The following is a 26,477-nucleotide window of genomic DNA, read 5'->3' on the forward strand; positions in this document are numbered from 1 at the left end:
CATGTAAACCAATCAAAATGAAGGTAGCCAATACAGTTGCCACTTCGGCATAACAGAAAGCTTAATTTAAGTATGCTTGGCTGATGATTTAAGCAACCTCGGTCGGCTAAAGCGAACGTAATCAAAAGGTCAAGAAGGTTTGATGATTTTTGGATTATTTATCCACTATAAAAACCGAGGTTTGCAAAAGGGCCAAAAAAAAAAAAAAAGGACAATGTTATAATATCGCAGCTGCTAATTTATTTGTCGGTCTCAATAGCCAACTCGGCAATCTTCAATTTCGACTTACACCTGGAACAATAATCTCTTGCAACAATGGTCCTCTCTCGTGAAACAATTGAGTTCAAAACTTGCGATGGCACTATGCTCCGGGGATGGTTCTATCCCCAAAATAGGAAATCGCCCTGTGTGATCATGACCCACGGGGTGCGTATTCCGTGAGATATTGAGATGTTGGATTTCCCCGTGAAATTTGCTAATTTAAATCCATTTGCAACAAGTAGCTGGGAGGTGTTCGCCATTATTGGCTCCCGAACTTTGCGGATCGATTCCAGCAAGCCGGGTACAATGTACTCCTCTATGATAACCGGAACTGGGGTGACAGTGATGGACTACCGCGGCAAGAGTCAAACCCGACCCTTCAACAAGCCGACTACTACGATGCGTTCAACTTCGCAACATCATTCCCTAGTGTGGATGATACTCGCATAGTGTACTGGGGCACGAGTTTCTCCGGAGGAAATGTTTTGTACGCAGCTGCTGTGGACAAACGGATCAAAGCTGCTATCGTACAATGTCCTGCAGTTTCCGGAGAAACGCGATCCTTGGCCTTCAAAGACCGTATTCCGGGAATTCTGAAAGAGCGTGCTCGTATCACTGCAGGATCAGACCCAGAAAGGGTCCCGCTTATTGCGGAAAACTTGGAAGCAGCGCTGTCAGGGGCCACTACTGCCATGTTTCCCGGATCTCATGCTTACGAGCAGGTGCGCGGCTCGTACGATTGTGGTGGTCGCTGGGAGAACTCTGTTACCATTCAGACCCAGCTCTATATGCTTACCTTTGAAGGACAGGGTATGGTGCATCGTATTTCGCCGACACCTCTGCTTATGGTCATACCCGGTAATGATATCCTTGTTACTACGGCATCTCAGATGGCCACCTACGAAAAGGCAAGAGAGCCAAAGCAGCTTTTGTATCTTGATGGCGCAGGCCATTTTGATATTTATACCGGGGATTGGTTTGAACAGAATATTAAAGGACAGATTGAGTTCTTAGGGAAATGGCTTGGTTCTTCGTGAGACGTGACAGCCGCAATCAATTCGGAAATTTCATAAAGGTTTCTTGCACAGAAGAGAATGGGACTGAAGTGGATGATTTTTTTGTTGCGTATAATTTTTCTCGTCCCAAAGGACATTTAGAAACTACACCATCAACTACAGAGTACCATCCTTTTTGACTTGTCTTAACCCATCTATCAGTGGAGACGTGCTTCACAAGAAACCTGCTACAACACAAATGTTAATGATTGAGGGCTTTGTTTACTTTAAACAGCTCGAGATGCGCAAAATTCGCGTCTAGATCATGATTTTAGATCCTGAATTGATTGGAAGGCTGTAAGATCGATCTCTGCCACTGAGACGTATATCTACCTATATACTTGTCGGTAATAGCAAAGTGTATTATGGGTACAAACTTCAAAGAACGTGCTCTTGATTATCCTAAGCTAATACCGAATGATGGTGCACTAATTCAACCCGTTGGTTACTCAGTCCACAAGGAGACCACGCATAGAATCATTTTTTCACGAGCGTTGCACCTCCCCATAGTGAGCCAACATTCAATCGAGTGGGATGCAATTCCATCATTTGGGAGTATAATTCCTCGGGAGTGGATGTTTGTTCGTCCAGTCGCGCGAAGTCATTCAAATAATCCTTGGTCGCTTGGACGGCATCGGGAGAGAATCCCTTGGACGGGTCACTGTGACCGCCAACGACGATTCTCGGTTTTAGGCTCGCAATCTTATCGAGCGCTGCTACCCATTTTGATCTGGCCTCTGGGGATTTCGACTCCCCGAGGAATGGGTGGGTGTGGTTGTAGACTGCGTCGCCCGCAACAACCAAGCCAATTGCAGGTACCCAGAGAGCCGTTGTATCATCTGTGTCTGTATGGCCCAGTCTGATCACTTCTAATCGCTCGTTTTCCAACATAAAGTGGTCTTGCTCCAGGGCGGTGGCCATCACGAGCTTTTCCGGGATCTGACCAGGGAAAAGATTTCTCCAAAAGGAGTCCATCCCTTCGGGATCGATGGCTTCAGCCATACGAGAGACAGTCTCCGGCGTAGCCACAACTTTTGCTTCTGGAAATCTTTCGAGGACGGCATCGGTGCCATAAAAATGATCGCCATGGGCATGGGAGACATAGATCGTCGTGAGGTTCTTCCCAGTGGCTACAACCCAGTCTACCAACTCTTTGGCAGCAGCCATGGTTAACTGCGTATCGACCAGCACCGCATCATTTTGGCCGAATATCAATGTCGAAGTGGTCGGCACCCACTTGAGATGATCGTGACCGGCTGGGGTGGACCGATTCACGCCAGAACGTCTGCTGGTGAACACTTTGTAGTCGAGACCCATATTGTAGAAAATTGGAGTTTGAATAAATTTGATTGAATAGAAGAAGGGAAATCTGACAAATATCAATCCCAACAAGATTGTTCTGAGGGCTTTTAATGTACATTTTGCGTGCAGTTCAATGGAACTGTCCCCCCCGAAGTCGGTGAACTCTCGACGTGGCGAGCGATTACTGATCAGGGCGTTGGTGACCTCGGGTCGGGAACCCGAGAGTGGCTATTCTGGCTCAGATACGGTCACCGGGAACTGAAATTTCGGCTTTGCAGTACATTGTATGGATTACGAAAACATAGAAACGACTTGCGCCTCGGCAGTATTATAATCAAGAATCGCCGAATAGGTCATTCGTTCCGGATAGTGACGTCCGCGTAACTTCCAACTATAAGATGCTTTCGAACATTAAGACATTAATCCAGATCAAACAAGAGACTTCTCGTTCTATTCCGCACCTCCTTTCGTGAACTTTTGTTCTCCAATTATGCCTGAGTTAGTAAGCTGTGTTTCTGCTCCTACCTGGGACGCGACCGGTCCACAGACTCCGACTCAACAATTCTTTAAGAAATATGTCGATACGGTTGATTCCTATGGCTTCAACCACGGATCTGGCTTGCGGTTCTATTCCAAAGATGTCATTTTCCACAATCAGAACAACGCCCTGTACAATGGCGGAGATGAGATGTGGGCGTGGATGAAGCGTCTTTTCGGGCAATTTGAAAGACTGCGCCACGACTTCCACAGCCTCTGGGAAGTCAAGAATGAGGATGGTACCACCACCATCATGACCCAATGGACACGCAATATCTGGCTTTCTGGAAACGACACTGAAGAGCCGACTGTCAGCATCCCACTCAGCTGGATCTCGATTATCGGCCCTGCTGACTTCGCCGACGCTGTGGACGGATTGAATTTCAAGGAGGTTTGGCTCTACTGGGATACAGCTCTGCTCATGAAGCATCTTCCCCAGGAGGCTGTCGTTTTCCAAACGCAGAATGTCCTACACGAGGCATGATAACTAGTCAGTAGATCGGGTAACTCAAGGAGCGGACCTGGTTAGCTAACGCCTTGCGAAAGCACAAATTGCCCTTCTCTAGATAATTGTGAATCTCAGATGCTGGGATCATCTGCCCTATTTGGTGGGATGAAAGAAGTGATTCTCTGGTGAAGGACACCCGGTGCGAGAGGAGGTCGAAGGAGAAGGCATCGCAGGTCCACATGTGTACCAGGAGCTAGGTGTTGTTTCGGAGTCTGAATGTATATATTAGAAATACGCAGGCAATGGCGATGGCCTGACCCAAGACAGCCACAGAGTGTGACTTAACTAACATTCTCATTGTCCCTGAAGTCTCACCGCAAGGGATGACAAGCCATCTCGGAATAAGGCCTTGCTCAATGGAGTTGCGAAAGCAGTTGAGGGTGTTCATACATGTTTTCATACAAAAAAATTAAAAATTAAGACCGGTATATTCTATATCCGAGACTTTCAAAACAAAGATTGCGGTTTAGAAGGAATCATGATCTCATTGAATTGGTGCGAGGGCCTTTAACACAAGGCATACGACAGGGAAGACTCTTCCAAGTCGAATCCATCCCTGGAAATGTAGTATAGCATGTTGGAAATAGATTGTGGGTCACGTGGCCGCCAAGCGGGCGGAGCGGCCCCACTCGTAGCTATCTAGACCTCTTCGCCTTAGCAATTTTATCCTCCTTACACTCTTGTCAACCTTCCAGTGTGCACTGTAGCCTATCTTCAACACAGCATACCTAGGTCAGAGACGTGGAGTCAAGATGCCGGGGTTGGAAACAGTCTAACAGATAGTGGCGACGGTGAATATAAGTTTCTGTGCGCGGGTCCATATAGTTCAGAGATACCATAGCTCAAGTATGATGTGGTCACGATGACTTTATTGCCGTTTCCAGCCTAGCGTCCCCCATATTTGGTAATTGGGGCCCACCGGGAGTTTCCAGACGCCGTAGTTGTAGTTCTCCTAAGAGTTTGCTCAGGATAGGCCTACGGTTTTACTTTAGCGCACCTGAAGCGGCGGGGCGATATCTCTCAGCCCCGAACTAGGACCCGCAAAGTATTACAGTTCATATGCATTTCTCATTTCTACATGTTCCATATCGAAATACTACAGTACACGGAACTAGGCTCTCGTTGAACCAGGACGATGGAGTATGTCGGGACTCGGCTCGCTTGGTCCCAGAGCGAAGCGAGACAGGCCGTCGACGATCGTGACGCAGAATCTCAGACCGAGGCCAGCAAGCAGCGCCGGAAAGTCCAGAACCGGAAGAATCAACGAGCACGCCGTGAGTCTGCCCTTCGTTCCGATAACGCATTCCATACTCAGAAACCCGCTACAGGACTACGGCTCAAGCGCGGAGACGCGGGCAATCTTCAGGAGTCGCGCCCATTCCGAGTCAAGCGCTGGCGCCTCGACGAGCCCGACCACATTCCCTCTCAAGCAATCTCGCCAACACCAGAGAGCGCAACAACCACGGCCTTCTCCCATGGACTGCATCACACGGACGCGGGTATATCGGTCTCCACAGCCAAACGTACAGTCGTGCTCCGTGAATCACTATGCACGACCACCCACCTCCAACCCTTTATTTTTCCCTTCTCCTCGGACCACCTCCTCTATCTCATTCGCTGTAATGTCTGTCGCGCCTTGATCACGAATATGCGTACCCTCAACACTGTACCCGCCGACACGACTATCTGCACTATTGCCTCGCCTTGCCGTGCCGATACGACCCTCTACCCACTTAGGCCCGATATCTACGGCGGGAAATAGGGATCACTCGGCCACAAAAATGTTTTTTGATAAAGTGCATTTACCGCTTTCTCCTACCGCCCGACTACCCGGGTCGCTATCCTCATGCATTGACATCACACCGATTATACTCCAGGATGCATTGCTGCAGACTCATCACAGATAGACCGGCGGCCTTTCTAGGAGCCTGATTTCCTAGTGCTATTTATGCGAAAGTGGCTTTTACTTGGGTCGCAATGATGTGATAATTAAGGCCCTGCTAAGGCTAGGTGGAGTAGGTGGAATATAAAAATGTGAGTATATTCATGGATCACTGTGCACTATACTACCATACCCACCCGAATCCGATCAATCATCAATATCAATCCGTTCCTTTTTGATTTACATACTAAAAATGGGGCGCTCGCACAGTGATATTAGCTCTTATAAGGATGAAATCGTCGACCTTTTTAACCAGCAGGAAACTAATAAGGCTATCCGCATGGAACTCGCCCGGCGCTATTCGATCAATATCTCCTACCGTACCCTTTCCCGTCTCCTACAGGATTAGGGGCTTCGCCGATTACCTACTACCACTGCCGCTGATAACTAGGCCCTTTGCGACCGCATTCGATTCCTTGTGTGTGATAATCTCTCCGATAAAGAGATCCTGCTAATCCTCCACCATGAGGGTTTCAAAATCGCCCCTATCACGCTGAAACGACTGCGACAGCAGCTTGGTCTTCGTCTACGTACTGACGATCCTAAGGCCCGCGCTCTACAAGCCCAGCAGATTAGGGAGGTGGTTCAGCAGGAGATTCATGACGGGAAAATTGAAGGATTTGGGAGAGGCCTTCTGCATACCTATCTCCGCCAAAAAGGCTATGTTTTTCCTTGTAATCGGGTCTTCTCCATCTACCGCGATGAGCGCCCTAATGCTCTTCGCCGCCGAACGCTTGATCTACAGCGGCAGCGCCAAGCCTATCGTTCACCTGGGCCAAATCACGTCTGGCATATAGATAGCTACATAAAGCTATCAGGATACGGTATTGAGATATATACTGCGATCGATAGATACTCACGCTATATCCTCTCATTGGCCAGTTAAATTGAATCGTTTTGGAACGATTTCTAGCAGTAATCGCACTCACCTGTTGTAATGTGGGAGGGTGTACGATTTGTGTGGAAATCAGAATTGCCGAAGGCCCGAAATCGATATTCTGCCGGTAGAAAATCTGCTTATTCATTTTTGTGGCCGAGTGATCCCTATTTCCCGCCGTAGATATCCCTTCCTCCCTTATCCTGACCGCCTTCCAGCAAACTCACGACTATTCTACCTAGATCAACGTTATTCCCTTCCCCCGCGTCCGCGAGAACTTGATCCGATACGAAGGCAGCTTCGACCCCTGGGAGCTACTGCAGGACCTTACCGGTGACCTATTGAACTCGACGCTAGACGCGTGACGGCGAGATGGTAAAAATTCCTAGGGCTGTAGCTAGACCTCGACAGGAGTCGCGACTCTCCAGGTCCGGTCCGGTTCCAGAACCGCCAAGACCCGGTTCAGGTTCTGGGTTTTTAGAACCGCGATTCTACACTTGGGCTCTTGGAACCGACCCTGCAGGTTCTTGAAGACCCTGCAGGTTCCTCAAACACTGCAAACTAGGGAAGCCCCGTGACCTGCATATTTTATGCAGTTTTGGTCCGTATTTTCAAGTATTCGTCTTACATCTCTACACGGAAAGAAGAAATAGAATTGAAGCAGATTAGGCAGATTTTAACGCAATATAATAGCATGTAATTAGGGTTCTATCTTTTCTATAGCTTTTGATATTCATATAAATCTTCATCTCTTCGTATACGCTTCGGAACCCGCCTAGATGTACGCCTTTGGGTACAGCTATTCTGTGGAAGAGGTATCCCATCTTCTTCGTCTTCACTATTCCCGTCTTGTTGAATAAGCGGCGCCTAGGTACTAGGTAGAGCTGTTGCTGTTGGTTCGATTCTTAGTCTTTTACTAAGGACACTCTCATCGGCTACCTGATTCGGCTCAGATGTTGTATCAGTGTGGTCCTCTTCCTCCTCCTCCTCCTCCTTATTATCACTAATCAGATCGAACACCTCCTCCTTCTTTTTCTGAGCCTTATTCTCTTCCTTTCTAGTATAAATCTCTTGTATAGATAGATACTTATCAATAAAGGCTAGCTTCTCCGATTCAATATCAAAGCGAGTGGTACACATTATTATCATAAGATCCTAGATAGTTTTGGGCTTCAGAGATCCTCGGCGGTAGTGACAGATATCACGAGCAGAATTAAATAACCGCTCAACACCAGCACTAGATACAGGAGTAGAAAGGATATCTCTTGCGAGGCTTACGAGAATAGGAAGTTCATTCTAATTATCCTTCTAAAACACACGCGGATTGATCAGACGAGTACCTATCGGCAAGGTTAGTATATAACAAGTACGAGAGAGAACGTCCACTTACTACTACCCAGGTAACGCCTAAGCTCATCATCAACGCTCGTCTAAGACTAGCTAGATTAGGCAGTTAATACTATCAACTCTAGGTTAGAGACCTATACTACGGAGGGTACACTACCACGTATAGGTTAGGACTGCAAATAACGCTTCTTATATAGGATAAGGTACTTCTCGAGACTCTTACGGTATCGAGGAGCCCACTCTAGCTCCCACTCTAGCTTCTGAAAGAATTTAATCTTATTCTGAGGTGCTATAATAGTAGCAATCGGATAGAGATTATCGCTAATATCGTCTGTCGCTATGTAGTACTGCGAAAGCTTTTTCCTTGCAAATTCAAGTGCTCTAAGCATCACAGTCTTCCACTTAGCCTGCTTTCGCACTAGCTGTCCCTTTGACTTCTCTAGGTGAGCAAAGAGGGTATTATAGATGCCAAAGACGGTGTGGATAGTGATATCCCTGCTCTTTAAGACCTCATTAGTAAAGCTGAAGAACGGTTAGGTGATTGAAAGAAGATAGTCGACTTAGCGCTATTCCTCTTCGTTTAGTTGAAGATCTACCTAGTTATATACCCGGCAGAACTTATTGAACGTTGACTGTAGCCGTTTCGCTCGCCGGAGTATTAGAAAGGTTGAATTCCAGCGGGTTTTAACATCTTACATCGGTATAAGCTTTAGCTCTTTGGTCTGGAGCTCTAAGAAATACTCTCGGCGCTAGAGACTCTTGTTGATATAGACAGCAAGCTTTCGGATCTAGTGGATAGAAGACTATTAGTAAGGTTAGAAAGATAAGTAAGAGGTAACCGTACCTTATTTAGCGTGTAGATAATCTCATAATTATCTCGGCGAGAGGATACGGTTCCACTAGTAAAATCCATCTCTTCCCGCTTATTCTTCGGATTAGCGTCTATCTAGCCAAGAAGCTCTTTTAGACTAAGCTGAATAACGTATGCAATATATAGCATATAGATAACAGGTATATTGCTTAGTAGCTTAAGCCCCTGAATAGATCCCTTAAGGCTCTCTACTAGCGTTGAGTTATTAGACGCGTTATTAGTAGTAATGGTCAATACCCTATCCTCAACTCTATACTTCTGCAATAGTGGGAAGAGAACTACGCCAAGATTTATACCAGTATACGAACCATAAACAGGTTCAAAGCTAAGCAGTATCTCGCGGTAGTTCTAGTCTTAGTTAATGAAATACCTAGTAACTGCCATAAAGGCCTAGCGGAAAGGTGAGGTCCAACAATCTAATACAATAGAGAGCTTCCTATCCTCAGGTAGCGTTTAAAGGAGACTCTGTTGCCGTTCTTTAACGATTATATATAGCCGACGACGGATAGTAATCGATGTAGGTAATTCGGGTATACTTAGGGCAAGACAGATTGTTTTAACCAAAGCGCGAAACTGGGGGTGTTCAACAAGCTAGAACGGTAGTTGTAAGCTTGAGAGGAAGATAAGAATCCTCTTAATCCAGGCATCGTTTGTAAAGGCAGACTTTTGGGGTGCGAGATATGTCTAGTGTAAACCTAATATTATTATAAGTCGGATAAGTAGATATATTTGTTAACTTACCCTATTTTGGATAAGTCTTCGAATATCCTTTGACTGTGGTGTCTTTTTCCGATAATTAACACTCCCCTAGTAGTGTTTATTCATAGAAGACGTTCCTCGGTGACTATCTGCGGGGTATAAAAGGGTATAATCGCATATTTTGTATATAACCCTCGGTTCCCTATCAGAAATAGCAGCAACTTAGTGAAAATGCTTCCAGCATTCTGCTGTTCGTGCTCCACGCTTATCCTCGAACAGATTGCGGTTGATACAGCTACCAAACTCGGTTTTCAACCACTATTCAACAAATTTATTATTCACTATCTCCGTCCACAATATAAAGTTCTTCCTTCTTAGAGATCCAACGCGCTTAAGGATCTCTGGCGGAGATACTGATCGAGGGTGAGAAAAAACAATATCCGTGGTATAATCTAAAGTCTCGCCGTATAACGCATTAGGGGGGAAGGATTAGACGCTATCGGATAGAAGGAAAAGTAGGTTATCTTGAGGTGTATCCTCGAAGATAGATAAGGGATACTAATCGGAGAACTAAGAGAGTTGACTCTGTAACATTATAAATAAGAGAACAGAGGTGTGAGGGAGAGTAGATAGACAGAAGAGACTTACAGAAAGCCCTATAACTAGGAAAGGATTTATCAGAAAAGTTAGCATACCGCGGTCGTCGCTAGCTGTACGAACGCGTGGATATTTCAATATAGACTAGGTCTACTGCCGCTGCGCGTGATAATTAGCTATTAAAACCTACACCGCCAGGTTCTCTCAGGTTCTTCCCGGGTCGAACTGGGTAGAACCTAGCAGCCCCGGAGAACCTAGCAGCCCCTAGGGTTATAGCATTTCTACAGAAATCAGCCGACCGAAGACTTCAGCAGATACTACGGCCAAGTAGATTAGCTACTTTGGACGACAAAAATTATTTATATTAGCAGGCCGATTTAAATTTAAAAAGCTAATGTTACTTCTGAGAGCTATCCTGTTCATTTAAGCATATTTTTAGCTTGTTCAATTGAGATTCTAGGCGTCTATATTATTTAAAGCGGTTCTACAGAGCTACATAAGGCAAAATATATATTTCCACTATCTTACACTACGATCTCTTTAGTATACTATCTCCCTACCCACAAAGACTAAAGTAAGATTGAATCTAAAGGTGAAGCCATATTTCTAGCCGAAATAACTGACATACGAGATCATTTCATATAATTTCATGTACTAGCAAGGTACAGTCGAAGACCAGTTGATGCCGAAACCAGAACAGGTGTAAATAACAGTAATAAAAAGGAATGAATCAGCAATTTATCCAGCCAAAATAGGAAATTTCTTGGCAAAATTATGCACTCCAGGTTCCTGCAGGTGCGAACTGGGAAGAGCCTGCAGGGTTGTTGGTCCGGTTCCAGTTCTACAAGTTGGAACCTGGGACCCGGATGGTCCGACTCCAGGTTCTGACCTGAGGAACCGGAACCGGACCATGTCGAGGCCTAGCTGTAGCTGACCTTTGTATCCGGAAGTGATCCGGATGAAGTAACCGCCGGACGTAAGGGACTTATTGTCTAGGGCGAGCCGCACGAGATAAAGAGTTAGGAGGCTACGCTAGGCTTTCTCGCTAAATAGGAATGGGCTGCGGATAGTTGCGATGAGTTGGTGGAAATCAGCAACCACTAGAGGATGAAAAGGGGGAGGAACCTATGCGACTCGGGATGTTGAGGAGCTTTTCGCCACCACCGCTCTCGCACGCAGCGTTAAATAGGGGGTAAAGAGGCACAGTAGACATTTACATCTCTTTTCTGCGGCGTGCCAATCTGACATCAGTCTTGTAAAATATATAGTAGGTATGATGCAACGGATGTTGCTACGAAAGTAAAAAGACTTATAGATCAAACTTAGAGGGGAAGTGGAAATGTGGCAGGAACTATAACCTATACGATTATTATCGATTCGACTGCAGCCTATATATTTATGTTTGCAATTTCCACTGTGTTTCGCTAATGATTGATTGATCCCGGCTGGATGAATCTGGCAAACCGCCGAAGTGCGGAGGATGACCCAGAATCCTGTTTGGCTAATCCTGGCTAATCCAATCTTAAGGTGCTGCCGAACCAGCAGGGCATTACTCGAAAGCGTGGGACACGGTCAAGAGCTTCTGGCTGTTCCTCTGGCAACGATAGGGCTTTCATAAACCCCGTAAGAGTTTAATGAGAGGAACTATGTCCTTATGTATCTACGTTGAGCCTGTGACTGGCTTTGCGCTCTCTTTATCCCAAGAATAGAAATAATGAACCTGGCCCGATAACACGTAAAGGGAGAGACATTATGGAAATTGATAAAATTCAATGGCAGTGCATACGAAAACTTGTTAAGGCCCACGATAACTCGACAGTGGAAGATGGAATAGCGCCGATCAAAAGTTATCAAATGTGCGATTCATTCTTGCTATGCTCGCTGATGTAGCCTGGCATCTTCTGTGCCTTGGCAGCAGTAACCGACAGAAAGCAGTCCGGTAAAAAGTGATATAGTACTGGAACCTTGTCATTGCTCTCATCTCTGCCTCACATCACCCTACTCATCATCCGTCAGCCCCTCCATCTTCAGGGAGTCTTTCCAGAGTCGAGCCTCTTTCTCGGCGTCATAAATATGGCCTGCGAACCCTACACCGGCAATCTCATTATTATCGTTATCCCATGTGGTTTTTCCGCACTCAGCAAGATATTCTCCGCCTTTCGTCTCCAAATCTTAGCCGATCGCTGCCTATACAGTCGTTGCAACCCCCTGCTCTAGTAACTTCATCACTTTATATATCTCTTCATTGCTCTTGAACGACTCCACTAATACAGGGTCTATATACTATATATGCACTACATTATCTAGTGAAGAATCTAGACTAGGGTGATGCTATTGGGCACCTCGTTAGCAGGGGTGCGGATATCAATACGATCAATAATAAGGGAAATACCCCCTTCGCGAAGTGATGAAGGGTCAAATACTTAGAATGCTATATAAAAATATAGAGGTTAAGCCCCTGCTAACGGGTTTTCCTAAAAGAGTAAGAGATAACTTGATCCAAGTCTTGCTGGATACTGGAGTATCTATAGATCAGACGAACGATACTAGCTAGACACTAGGATAAATATTGGATAGTGTATTAGAAGAGTAAGAAAGACTAGAGCGGAAGAAGAAAACACGGCGTATTAGAGGGGGTCGGCATCCGAGAATCGGTCAGGGTGGGGGACGAGTGTTTGCTTATTTATATACAGTTATATCGCTCAAAACAGGAAGGAGATGTATCCTTGGTAGGGGAATAGGAGCAGGGAAAACACAAGGCTTATGTAACCTCTATAAGGGTCTTCCTTGCAGGAGTCCGTACACGTACTAGCAGCGAAGCCCTAGTGAACCTCTACCGAAAGCTTGGCGGCTTACCAGGGTCCTGGTAGCCTGAGGCGCCAGCATTTGTGAATAACCTCATGTCAGTGATATCATAACACAATCTCCCCCTAGTTCGGAATATACAGGATATCCTTATGCTAGAACCGAAGGCAATAGTTCTGAACAGCTACACTCGTTACCATACCATCGCCCACACCAGAAGGCCGTGCACAGACTCGATCTTCTCGTGCACCTTCGCAAGCTGTTCTGTATCCAGACTAGTCTTCAGACTACTCAAATTCAAATAAAATAGCGCCTGAGCGGATGTTGCCCAAGCAAGTAGGCTCAATTGTCCTCAATCGTCTCCAATCCTCAACACACTTTAGACTGCAAAATCTGCTACATACAGCCAAATCGTTGGGTCACGGGTGACTAATCTATGTGGACGCAAGGGCCGGGAGTTATGCGCAGGAAATCTTGAAACCTAGTCGGACGCTACTTTTTGCATGTTAAAGCAAGTATATCGTGTTGCATTAGTTCCGTAAGAGGGCGGTGATGTCGTAGGCAATTCTTTAGCAACCGCCATTTTGCAGATGATAGTCGTAGTCATACCATAACCTGGGATGTGACAGTCTTGCAGAGCAAGAAGTGAAGACTACAATCGGACTGTCGACGATAAATTTCAGAGATTGAGCTACTCATCGAATTCTAATATACCCCCAGTGAGTCAATACGTGATTTCGGCTGGTAAAGCAGTGCTCTTGCAAGAGCTACTTGCAGTTATCGATCAAGATCCTCTTCATAACAGCAGATCCCCGATATAATCTATGTCACAGCTCAGATATTGATTAAGGTGGAAAAAGCTTGTGGAATTGAATACAATTACCTAACCTTCTCATAATAGTCCCGATAGTAATCATACTTTCACCACAAAGCCGTAGATATTGCTGGACGCATTTATATCCCCCACACCCATCACAGTCCGAAACACTCTGCTGCAGCTACCCTGGACGTTAAATAACTGAACGGTGTTGGCTCCACGGGATCCGTGCCAGCTGATCTGCGCGCCACTCGGGATGAACACGGATTGACAGCCTGCGTGGTGGAACCGGTCGAGGTTTGAGACCCGGCCTTAAGCTGCCAGGCGTTAGCGGCACCTGGAGTTGTGAGATGGAGAGCCCAGGTCGACAACTTCATTATCACTGTGGGTAGACTAGAAGTGAAACAATTCGCATGAGAACCAAGAGCCATATACGGTGGAGACAGCTTACAGGGGTCTGTGATGTTATCGTAGAGAGTACACAGTGGACGTGAGCATTGTAGATTATTTATGTTCTGCGCAAAGTCATCCACATTCCATTATCCTATACCCGGAAGCCGATGATAGTTTCAGGATTATTGATGTCACCACATTGGGGGAGGGCTTCCCGGGAACCACGGTCGCAGCTACTCTAAAAGGATGGCTGACGCAGAGCTGTCCGAAAACAGCACGATTGATTACCAGACCACAAACCGATCCCTTTTCACTTTGACTAAATTTGGTCTCCGTCTATTATGATGCAACCAGCCCAAATGGGTATACCGCGTATGAAGGCAGCGACTTGTTGGTAATCACGTTGCTAATAGGATCAGTGGGGGTTGCACCCCAGATGTTATGATACTTTATGTGCTCCTACGAACCCTAACATTGTTCTGTTAGCCAGAGTCGACTTTAGGAATTTCGCTGATTCGGTAGAGTCGTCTACGCAGAACACGAGGATTGTTTTCCTGCCAGAGAACCTCAATGTGGAGCGGAGTAAAATGGACCAATCAAGACTTAAGACGACAAAGCAAAGCTCCCGTATCCGGGTACATCATTTTCCTTTCATGAAGGCCACAAAGTAGGCACAACACAATGAGAAGACCATCAAGCGTGTCCCACTTAACCTGATCCTTGTTATATAGAATACTGGGAGTTGTTATCAATAAAGTAGCTGACACAGGTAAGTTTCTCGCTTCCCTAATCTGTTTATCAAACAAATTGCTTGGTGGGAGAAGGGATGTACCATTGTACAGCACTTGGAGTATGAAATATCGAATCCACGTATTAGATACATGGCGAATTCTCAAATACATAGCGGCTAATAACGTATTAGAGTTGCTTGTATGTGATCTGGCTTTTTCCTACGTTGCTAATGTAGATTCTCCCGCATTTCGTTTACTCTTTCAATTCGGCTCATATTGTTTCCTAAGAGTAATTTGGAGGGTTTTCTTGCGCAAAGCTATCTGTTATTTAAATCATTGCGTCGGTAATAGGCCATTATTATCACAACTATTCATACTGAGCGCAATTTTCCTCAGGTCTCATATAAGCCTTCCAGACAGCGATATTTTTGCTGGTTTTGAATGCCTCTGCTAGAGGTAAATATCATTCTGTTGTAAGGACCGTAGAGCATCTTGCTCAGACACCAATAGGCCGAAAATATTTCCTTAGACAACACAAACGACACCACCTTTATCATCCTATTCTCCATTAGTGCCTTCCTGTTTGATAAGTTCTGAATAAGTTAGCTCACTGTAAGCTCATTGTTGTCACAGCAAAGGAAATTAGGTCTTCCTGGTTTATTGGAACAGCTATAACTAGGTCCACTTCCGGCTGGAGATGCTGATTAGTATGCTGCTTTCTTAAAGGTGATTAGGGAGGTCTTACAGGGCCGGACACAATTCGAACCAACTTTCTGGATAAAGAAAATGCTGAAAGGAAATGCAGTGGCACAGCACCACGCATTTGCGTTCTTCGCGCAAGTACCGGATACTGCTCTTGCTTCAATTCCGTCGACAGGAGAAGCAGCAGTTAGGCCTGCGATTGCAAAAGTGGCAAGAACGTTCTTCAGAAGCATTTCGAATAGATAATTGTTGATAGAGTCTTCTCTATATCTTATCTTTCGCATAAAAAGCCAGAGGGATTCTCAGCCTTTATATAGATTAAGTGGCGGATTAAGATCGGCCTTATCATAAATCGACCATCTAGAACCGACTATATTGTCGCTATCACACGCTCTCTCGTAGCGTCTAGATCATGTTGCTAGTTTGACTTTTAATTGCATCACAAAGGCAACGCATATTATTGCCGGCCAATGACTTTAGGATTAGCTTTCCCTGGGAGAGATATCATCGAATCATTTACTTCCGGTTCGAAAATAGCCACGGCACAGCGCAGGTCTTAGAGGACCGTACGCATGGTATCGTGACTTCGCCGCTTATGCCATACCAGCAGAATCCAGCGTAGATCTTGTTTTCTACAATTAAAGTGCATTACGTCCTGGCTGCGTTCGTGTGAGCGGTGACTATTATAATACAATGTGGCGGGTAGCTTGCTGGATTATCCTAGTGGATCTTGTGTCTTGGCAGGAATATTGAGTAGTTGTGGGGAAAATGGAAATTACCAATGGATGGACCCATAAGATACTGCTGTGGCCGGCTTGAATTTGCAAAGCCTCAACCCTCCGGGTGATTTGCGCTTTTTGCCATTGCCCCTTTACTAGTCGTTGCTCTCGCTTGCCAGTAAATCTAGCTTGTTCCTTGACTTAACCTTGAAGGAAAGTAAAGGCAATTCCTTATAAGCGCGAGCATAAACTCATAAGATCTGGAAATGATCATTTCTCGTTACCTTGGTTTGACAATTATCAGGGGCCGGACAAGAGATAGCAGTCTGGCCTAGAACTACTTACAAAGAAAGGGTAGTTACGTTTTTGGTAGTGAGTGACGTAAGAACCCTGGGTCCGCGGGTCTTGGTGAAAAACAACCGCAGGACGCTAAGAAAATAGTAATCCTAAGTAGTCCATGGATGGTAGATTACAGGTAGGTGAGTCACTGGCGGTTTGACGTCTAGTCCCTCAGGCCCCCTGGAGCTCCTGAGTATTAGGCGCGTGACGAACATTCAAAACATAAACATGCTAGCATAGTGGCTTCGTTAGAGCAACCATCAATAACAGATTCCTAAAATCTGATCTTAGGATAACGATCAATAATTCAGGTTGCTGCCTTGACGGGGACTCTAGGCCGAGTCTTTTTCTGTCGAACAATGGTCGCTTTTTTTAACTTCCTACCGTGCGGGGTACGGCTGCGCAGCGACAAGGATATGAGATTTGCTAATCAGCTTGGCAATTGGACAACCAACCATGGGTTTGTCCACTGTTCGACACTCTAGTCGCTCATCTCACACCGCAGCCACTGAGCGATGTGAGTCTATTCATACCAATAATCGTAAAAGGCCGCAAACGTCTCTTTGTATATTGAAATTTGGCATAGATGTTGAAATTGGTATACATGAATTACCATTGATTCAACGCATGCGGGATACAAGCTTGAGAAGTGTAACCTCCACCAAGAGCAGCATCATTGGTTGATTCTTCCCACTTGGTTTTCCGTCAGTAAATATGGTAGGCCGTGTAGCCTCATGAAGGCCTTATCGCTCGCTAACTGGTCACGAGGGATGCTGCACAGTTGAGCGCTTTTTGAACCCCAGTTAGGCCCCAATCAGTCTATTCCATCCAATTCTTTGCGAAATGAACTCCGCTACCGCCCGGGCTACTTTTTCTAGACATTATGGCATCGCCGTATATTAGTGTAGTTCTTATTCGACCATATGCATACTAGTCTATACCAATCCAGATCGCTTTCATAACGGTCGCAGTTATTTAAGATACCGTCAACCAATCGTTCCACGGACGCTAATATTAGCTTAGTTACGTGCGTTTCGGTATACTTGCGCGTGCCCCGGACGGCCCTAAGACAGACATCTCGGGAGGAGGCCAGAAACCGTAAAAATGTACTCTACAAGTCAGGGTAGAGGCCTGTCAAACAGGTAGATTAAAGGAGCCAAGGTTTTTGTTTCTGAAGTCAAAGACTGTTTCTTGAGGAACGTAAAACCTCCTCTTCATTACTCGTTGCTCAACCAGGAAAGGAATGAATCCCTAGTAGAGGAAGCGGGAAAACAGTGGTGCATGACGATCTCAGTGATGGAAATAAAATGTGGAATTTGTCAGAAGTAACTAACTAGTTAGTCGGAAATACTGCTTAGTAAATCATACCGCCCACCAATTGGATATCAACAAGTCTGAATTGCTATAAAGTCCCTAACGTAATTCACAAGCGAGCTGGCAACCCACCCCACCTCCATTACAAAACTTCAAAATCGAGTATCTCAACCAACACAAATTAATTCAACTAGATAATACGATTTTTACATGAAGTAATCCTATGACCAATTTGGCTATATCCACTGCAGGTAGGCGGAGCCCTCCTGGCCGGTTGAATCGGCTGATTAGGCAGATTAACCTGATCATGCGATACTACCTCATCAGTTTCTACTGGCTGAATTAGCTGCTGAGCTAGCTGTACGCCCTCTTCGATTGATAGGCCCCCTTCGTGTGTAATCCGTCTAGTCGATCGAGTGCGCTTTTGACGTTTCTTTTTATTCGCTGTGTGTAGATCAGCGTTCTCCTTCACTAGTAGCGCAGTATAGTGTAGGGCTTTTGTATAGCCCTTAATAATCTGATCAAGCATAAGTTTTGATAGTGTAGGAAGGCTATACGACCGCTGTTTTAGAAGGTCTTGTCAACATGTGTGTGTGTGTATATCCCTACAATAAGCCGGCGCATCCATGCGTATGCGCGCTAATGCAATCGGATGCATAATTCTGTATCCCCGATACACCGCTTCATGGTATACGACCCTGATTATCAACTATTGCATCGGATGGAAAGAACGAGTTTCCTAACACTCTCGTATACCCCCTTGTTATTTCGGATTTTTATCAGTCTTTTCCTGTGACATTCTGCCATGTACCCAAAGTTATAAATACTGCCTGTTTCCCTAGTTAAATTGAATAAGTTTGACGACAATGTCATAAGTTTGACACCCTTTCCACTCACGAATAGAGCTCAAGGCAATTCTGATTAAACTGTGTTGACCTTCCACTGTTCAACCTGTTCGCTGCCGACCCAGCTCTATTGCACTTTCGTCACTCTTCCATAATCGTGGTATTCGATCGACCTGTGTGCGCCTCTAAGCACACCCCCAGGGTTTATGCACACGGCGTAAATCCGACAATTAGTAACACTAAAGAGTAGGGTGATAAGTCTGGTTCTAGTGATCTAATAGATACTAACGATAACGATACTACTATCACTACTACACCGTCTCAGGTGCGGACATTGGGAAGGAAGAGGAAGCATATTAATGACGAACTGTATAAACGTTATTAGATTAGTATATAGCTAATTTAACCTTACCTAATATCCTAATATCTAATCAACCGATCTTATCAGTTAATCTTATCAGTCAATTAGCGGCCTTAGACAGTAATTTAAATACTCAAAATTACTAGGAAATTCTGCATTGCTTATACAAATTGTAAAGATATACTCTATAAGTCAGGATAGAGGCCTGTCAATCAGGTAAGAGAAAGGGACTAAGTCAATTGTTCAGAAAGGTCAAAAACTGTTTCTTGAGGAATGTAAAACCTCTTCAACATGGATCAATTTATGTATAGTCATATCGCTCAAAACAGGAAGGAGATGTATCCTTGGTAGGGGAGTGGGAGCGGGGTGAAACACGAGGCTTGTGTATCCTCTACAAGGGCCTTCCTTGCAGGAGTCCGCACACGTACTGGTAGCGAAGCCCCAGCGAACCTCCACCGAAAGCTTGGCGGCTTACCAGGGTCCTGGTGGCCTGAGGCACCGGCATTTGTGGATAACCTCATATCGGGTATATCGTAACACAAATGTCAAGAATCGGCAAGTTTATACTGTTTAGGGCCTATTTGGGCCCCTATTAATCCGCAGTGGGCTCCTACCTTAGGCCTATAGCCCACCGGTAGGCCGGGCCCTCGGGCCCAAAACCCAACCCATTTGCGGGTTGAGCCCGGGTTGGGCCCGGGTTGGGCTTAGGGCTTTGTGGGCTCTGCGGAAGTCTAATGCTCAGACCCTCGCCCTTTAGCTCACTGAGTAGCTCTGAGAACATCCCATCCCTGGCAGCGTTCGATAACTTCTTTCCTGTAACCTGCTTAAGTCGAGCCTAGCCACGGTACTTGTAAAAGCTCTGCCTAGTACTTACCTTGACTCTGCAATTACTGGTAAGTGGACGAAGGCTGTAGAATGTGGTCGCACAGACAATCTTGCTTCGCGACAATAATTCACCTTATTTTCAGATATAGCTCAGGGAGCAAATTTCTTGGCTCCACACAATATGACCAGCATAGTTAGTTGGCAGTTACGTCATTGACTAAGCATCTTCGTAAAAATCCATGGTTCCAAAATCAGAGCGACTACTCCAACCTAAAGCTTTTGCTCATCAAAAGACCTCTCATATCCCGAAACTGTATCCAGTCTTAAGAGAGATTGCAAGACTTGAGGAACGTTGAAAATGCCTGTCACAGCGTCGTGAGTAGGAATATTGACTTTTGAACAGTTTACGCATGATCAAATGTCGTTCTATCTGACCTTTATCAACTAGAGACATCTGCCTTGGTATATTAGCCGTTTTTCTCCCGCCTCTTGCTGTGCTGTTACGAAGAGGATGTGGAGCAGACTTTTACGTCAACATCTTGCTCACCTTGTTGGGTGATATCCCTGGAATCATACATGCACTGTAAGCCTCGTATCAGTACCGCTCCTTACATCACTATTACTTTAGATTCGATCTAGTGAGCTGACAAAGCTTAAGGTATATTGTGTCCTCATCACATAACCGACGTCGACTTAGCCCCCAAGATCATTTCTACCAATGAATTAATAAAGTAGTAGTGGGCTTATCTCAGGCGCGTAGTATCTATATAGCTTTTCCTCGACATACCTCACTCAGTGGAACATCTTTGTCTTGGATTTAAATGTCGTTATCACCGGCATGAGCAAGTTGCTTAGCTTTTGGAGCACTTGACGTCGATTCTAATATTGTACCGCATAAGGAACACAGACGCAATCGCGGTACAACGGTTTTCCATGATTTAGCAAAGTGTGACGTCTTGAATCGAAACAAACAACCTGCGTCGAAGTCTTGTTTATTGTTGGCGATACTGACGCTCTCTATCCACCGCTACCTCTAGTACAAATAGCTCACTTTCATAACATCCAAGTTTGAATTGAAACAACCAACTTGCATTGGCGTCCTCGTTGCTTTTATCTTATATTAAATGCCATTTATATACTCACAGGTCAGCTTAACGGTTGTAAGGCGGCGGATATTTGTCAAGGCAAAAGCTCGTAAGAAGGGGCTCGTTCCCCATTAGGTTGGTTAAAGCTTGACAGATTATTTATCAAGAAACTGAATTGTATGACAGTGGGCTATTTGTGCTAGAGCTAGCGGCGGATAGAGAGCGTCAGTATCGCCCGCGATAAAGTCTTTTGACCAGTGATCAGAGTTATTGTCCCGATGAGTGACCGGTCCGACCATGCAAATCTGCAAGGAAGAAATCCAGAAGATTGGCTATTCATTTATGGAATTGCCGGTCGGTAAGAATGTAGACCCTTGAATGAGCGAACTGGTGTTCGCTAAGAGTAGTGTTGCTCCTCCCCGCTATCTCTATATGAGGCCTCTAGTGAAAATCATTCGCTCGAAATCCTTTGGGTTCGATAGTCATCTTATCTTCCATGTAGTCATTGTTCTCCTCTTTTGTAGAACATCGTGTGTAAGTGACCATGACTACCTCAAATGAGCGGAATTCCGAGATACATATCCATTAATGTGTCGCCGATTCCTTCACTTATGAAAATGGGCTTGTTTGGAAGATTTCACGGTCCGCACAACAGGGGAAAGCTTCATTAGGAACGCAAAGCAGATGCAAAAGGTGCAGTCATTGCTGATAGGGCTAGGAAAAGGATTGCTCATTTCACAAAGCGCCTTAGTTGCAGTTCTAAGACATATGCCATCTCCAACCTGAATTGCCACCACTACTAAATATTTGGCAGACTTGTCAGTTTCGATGTAAAAGATCAACCTATTTCAACCTTAGTTGTTTGTCGAGAACTCTTATACCTAAGCCACATCGGCAATCAGAAAGAAAATATCTCGCCTCGGATAGAGGGCAGGGCGGCCAAAGAAGGATCGACAGGGACAATTAGATTGCCAGATATTTCCACAGGTAACGTGGCTTATGTAGCTTCTTCATTTTCACGGGGTTTGGTCTTATGGTCATCAATGAACGACGAAAGGTAAGGTGCACATTTTTGATAAAGCAGTCTCAGAGACGGCGCACTCAGAGCGACCAAGGCAGCAGAGATCTCCACCACAGAGCATAGATATACTGGCACGACGTTCAATATATCATCAGTTCCTTTGTAAAGGTGTACCACGTAGGCAAGCCTTATTGCTGCTGTCACTACTGTGCTTGAAGGAAGTGAGACATTGTGTGAAAGAGAAAATAACGTAGGGCTTACCATAGCCCAGCGGAGCATAGTAGAGCAGCAACTATGAATTTCTGTTTCAGTTTCATATGCAGATCTAATTTGAAGTGAGCTGAGTTTCCCTGAATGAAATGGTCTCAAAACTTACCAAACATCGGCTTCAATGGCAAGCAAAATATCCAGATATTGGTTAAAAGATAAACGACAGCAACGTCACACCAAAAAATGAGTAATGAAATACAAGAGCCCTGATTGTCTGTGGATCCGAGCCAGTAGCTCCCGACAGGCTTGCATTGAAAAATGGCAGAAAATATGAACGCAAGGGTGATGAGCCCGATAATTACTGCTGATATTGCAGCGATCCTCCTTAACGTGATGAAGATGCGGCGATATAATAGAAGAATCGAAATTTTGACCAGACCACTCGATGTAATATAAAGTATCTGGGTGGCTAGCTGCGTCTGAAAACAGTCAGTCATGGCATCGAAAATTGAATAGACAACTCACTCGACCTAATACTGCAGTATTGATATCGCTAACTGACCTCTCTTTTCCAATACCTAGATGCACCCCTGAGACATATTAGCTTCGAATGAAAGATAAGTCGTGTAGCTTACCCAAGTTAATAGTGATAAGCATCCCGATTGAGATGATAATAGCACCAATGACACAGTAGTCGTCAGATCCCCATACTTTTAGCACGCCAAATCGAAAGATTAGATGCAATGCTACCACAACTGTTGCAAAAGACAAAAGTACGCTTGCCACGATGGTAAGTGCAGTACCTGGATCCATTAATCTGAAGTTGCTGTAATGAAATTGAAAGTGAAAATCTTATCCTACATTTTAAGTAATCTTGAGGCGGAAGATTTATCAAGTTGGAGACTTCAAGTACGCTTGGGTCAATGATGTCATCACTCAATGTAATTAGGCTGGGGTCTCAAAATCTTGCCTGCCGCTCCCGAGCAATCAATCATTAACCACCATCAGGAATCTAACTTAGCAGGAAATTGAGCCCTAATATAGTTGTTATATTTCAGATGTTCACCATCATATTTTCGAAATACAAGCTGAGAAGGCGACTTCCTAATTAGGTTCAGTTTTCTCGGTTCGAAAGCTGACCGAAACTCCGTTAGGAAGAGGGCTGTTGTCTTCATCCTGTAGTAGAACCTGATTGGCCCATTTTGCTTCTAGCTCCCTTTTGGAGGACATTAAATCTTGTCTCCCTTTGCGCTAATAGAGCCAGCCATTCCCCGTGCCGACATTAGCCACCAATTAACGTGTTAGCTTAATCACACCACGAAGATAACATGAGAGTCCGACATATAGCCTCTCATTCGACGGACACTGAAAAAGCTTTTTCGCTTTCGCTTTCGTGATGCCAAGTTTCTGCCAATGCGAATATTCGTAACGAACATTCGCAACAAATGCCAATATATTCGTCATAGGTGCCGACCTATCTTTGCCTTCTTAGGTATTTTACATTTTTTGTTTTATGCAGGCATGATATGAGGCTAGCTGCATCTAGCCTAGAAAGGATTAACCATAGTCTTAGCTTTAGGGTTTAAACAATCTCCTGAAGTAAAACATGGAAGCCTATCCCGAACATAGGGGGATTGGCTGTACTGCACCCAAAATTTTATTGAGTGTAATAGTGTTCCCAATCAATGGCCCACCCGTAACCCAAGAATACAACTCGGGTCTTTCCTTCAGTTGCTTCTTTCCACATTTCCTTGACACTTCTCAATTGGCTTGCAGTTCCTGCCCCAGAGGGATGGAGGGACCATTAAGGTGTCGCAGGGATTCGTTTTGATTAATTGCAGGTAGAACGGGCAAAGACTCCTCTCTAGGTTGAGTATAGACTCATGCGCGTAAAAATCTCCAGGACATCAGAACTCCCGATGAGGGGTACAGTATGTAGCGAAAACGGCTTCCTCCCTATAGACTACTTCTCTTTTCTGGGCCCCACTTCCAAGGCACTAGCGCTGATAATTCCTTAATGGACTTCAATTATGAATAGCAGAATTACCGTACCGAACTTACCTCTCTTTGCCGGAATTTCGTTAATTGAGCATGCTCTTAAGTATTAGGTGATATATTTAACTACTAGTCTTATATGATGTTGGCCTACTTTAGCTAACACATCACTTTGCTTTCGAGTATAGTCCGAATTGGCTATGAAGGCCGCCTTTCTATCTTGTTATCTTACTTTATTTGGTTTCCTTAATTCCATTCTTCTAATACGAGCTTCACTATATCGTTATTTCTTAGCGTGTCCTAGAAAAGATTTCCGCATTATGGGCTAACACCGAGTAACGTAGCTATTAAGCCTCGGATTAGCCCTTAAATATTACCTTTTTCTCTATATTAGGGTTATAGTTTATTCTACTTCGATGCGTATGCTTAGGGGCGGAATAATATACTTATATCTTATAACGCGGAGGGATTCACTATATAGTATAGAAGATCTAGATACCGGGCCGTCTGCGTGTAAACTGCTATACTATTAACATGTACGTGACTCGGGCGATGCTAGGAGCAGACTGGGCTCGGGGCATCCCGCGGGTAGGTCCGCTATGAGCCTAGGGTTAGTTCCCGCTTAGTACTCAATAATACGATTTAGTATCGGAGTGGAAGTAGCCATAACGGCTTCGGCCATAGGGTCCTCGTCTAAAGTCTCCCAGTGTTTGTCTCGCTTACTATAAATAAAGCCAAATAATCCTAAAACATTGACTGTAATAAAATGAAAATGAAAAGATGTTATCTAGTTAATACTAGACTATTAACGAGAACCTTAAAGAATCTAATCGTGCCCTTCAGCATAGGTAGCCTAGAGGATGTTTCTGATGGACTTAAGCGTGGGGCATAAGGGGAAACGTGCACACAAGAAGCGTAGTGTGCATAAAAGCTTCGAGTACTAGCAGACTAGAGAAAGTTCAGGTGAACAGTGACTGGATACAAGAAGGCCGCTTTATCTTATACATAACAAAGACGTCAAATTGAATTTAAATCTGTTAAGCTTTTTATTCTATTTATGGAAACACGTAGTATTTATAACTAAGAACAGGACGGAGATGCATGTGGAAATCAGTAGGCAAAACGGAAAGATCGCACGGAAGCGGGATGGACCCACTATATGGGTATTCTGACAACATATATTTTCCCTATCTTGACGTGAAGTTTATCAAGTTCTGATATGCCGACTTCTGCTTAGGTATTTTTTTCTTTTTTTTATCATATAGTCCTCGGTAAAAGACTTCAAAATTTTCGGGTAGTATTACTTTCTTATTCCCGTTAATTCTGATATTCTAGGGTGAAGCCAGATGACGTAGCACATATAGCTCTTTCCCTTGAGTTGCCTTTAGAAGTCTTTCGGGAGCATCATCTTTGAAATGGCTGAACGCCCAGAAAATAAGAACAGAAGGCCAGGCAGTCACCCAGGTCTCATATTTCTATGGTGGTCTCCAGTAAAAGACGGCCTGTGGGTGATCCTGAGTGGGGATTCTTACCCGCTCTCACCCTATTCTCACCCTCTCTCACCATATTCTCACCCTGTCTCACCATATTCTCACCCTGTCTCACCCCAGCCTCGAGACTTCTTACCCATATCACCTATACCCACCCTAGGATAAAGTTTAACGCCATTTTAAGGCTTAAGGCGCTTTGAAAATTAGCCGCATACTATAATGAGGCTTAAGTACGGCTGAGCGGACGGGAAGCCCGGTTCTCCACACCCTATGGTCGTATGTGACAGTTCTCAAGGACATATAGACATATAGCCATTTCGATTTTGATACTAGAGATCTAAGCGTTGAGGGTGGTCGCACTGGAGCTTGATGTAGTTGTTAATTACCTTTCCCACTGTTTCCCCAAGCCTAATGTGGTTGAAAGAATTGTTCTTGAATCTTTCTAAGTATACTATTTCTTTGTTATTAGTCTTTGAATCCTCGATGATGCTTTTATAGATACCAGAATGTAGCATGCTTCCATTGTAATCATGCAACATGACTATCTTTCTATCTCTCTATGTGTCTTTTTTCTATATGCTTTCTTTGTTCACTCAAATTAGAAAATCGGTGGGTTATTTGATTTATTTGATGTCTACCATCTTGGAATTAACTTTTTTTCTTCGTCCAAAAGGAGGACAGTAGGATACTATATTTTCTTTGTATTGCGATAGTACTCGTAGCTTGCAATCTATTCGCAATGCTCCGCGTTGTACATTCCTCGTCTCAAGTGAGAGCAAAGCTAGCAATCCACTGGAAAGTGATCAGCTACAAATCCAAAAAAAAAATG

At 44.7% G+C, this 26,477-nt stretch overlaps 6 protein-coding genes across 6 annotated transcripts; 4 read left to right on the plus strand and 2 right to left on the minus strand.

The window, feature by feature from the left end:
• Nucleotides 1-315: 315 nt before the first annotated feature.
• Nucleotides 316-1,298, plus strand: N7473_012642 (alpha/beta hydrolase; the record flags this gene model as incomplete). Its single annotated transcript, XM_057158581.1, has 2 exons — nt 316-426; nt 504-1,298. The coding sequence occupies 2 exons, from the start codon at nt 316-318 to the stop codon at nt 1,296-1,298; spliced, it is 906 nt and encodes a 301-aa protein (XP_057002535.1).
• A 495-nt stretch (nt 1,299-1,793) lies between these two features.
• N7473_012643 (MBL fold metallo-hydrolase) lies at nt 1,794-2,633 on the minus strand (the record flags this gene model as incomplete). The annotated part of the gene is made up of 1 exon (XM_057158582.1): nt 1,794-2,633. The coding sequence occupies one exon, from the start codon at nt 2,631-2,633 to the stop codon at nt 1,794-1,796; it is 840 nt and encodes a 279-aa protein (XP_057002536.1).
• Nucleotides 2,634-3,108: 475 nt separating this feature from the next.
• On the plus strand, nt 3,109-3,639 carry N7473_012644 (uncharacterized protein; the record flags this gene model as incomplete). Its single annotated transcript, XM_057158583.1, has 1 exon — nt 3,109-3,639. One exon carries the CDS (start codon nt 3,109-3,111, stop codon nt 3,637-3,639), a length of 531 nt encoding a protein of 176 aa, XP_057002537.1.
• A 1,159-nt stretch (nt 3,640-4,798) lies between these two features.
• Nucleotides 4,799-5,425, plus strand: N7473_012645 (uncharacterized protein; the record flags this gene model as incomplete). The annotated part of the gene is made up of 1 exon (XM_057158584.1): nt 4,799-5,425. One exon carries the CDS (start codon nt 4,799-4,801, stop codon nt 5,423-5,425), a length of 627 nt encoding a protein of 208 aa, XP_057002538.1.
• A 9,842-nt stretch (nt 5,426-15,267) lies between these two features.
• Nucleotides 15,268-15,677, minus strand: N7473_012646 (uncharacterized protein; the record flags this gene model as incomplete). Its single annotated transcript, XM_057158585.1, has 3 exons — nt 15,268-15,300; nt 15,354-15,433; nt 15,488-15,677. The coding sequence occupies 3 exons, from the start codon at nt 15,675-15,677 to the stop codon at nt 15,268-15,270; spliced, it is 303 nt and encodes a 100-aa protein (XP_057002539.1).
• Nucleotides 15,678-20,205: 4,528 nt separating this feature from the next.
• On the plus strand, nt 20,206-20,434 carry N7473_012647 (YqaE/Pmp3 family membrane protein; the record flags this gene model as incomplete). The annotated part of the gene is made up of 2 exons (XM_057158586.1): nt 20,206-20,222; nt 20,296-20,434. 2 exons carry the CDS (start codon nt 20,206-20,208, stop codon nt 20,432-20,434), a joined length of 156 nt encoding a protein of 51 aa, XP_057002540.1.
• Between the last annotated feature and the right edge of the window lie 6,043 nt (nt 20,435-26,477).

The sequence above is a fragment of the Penicillium subrubescens genome, assembly GCF_028828155.1.
Source record: "Penicillium subrubescens strain IBT 31985 chromosome Unknown utg000011l_segment0_segment0, whole genome shotgun sequence".
In the NCBI taxonomy this organism is placed as follows: Eukaryota; Fungi; Ascomycota; class Eurotiomycetes; order Eurotiales; family Aspergillaceae; genus Penicillium; species Penicillium subrubescens.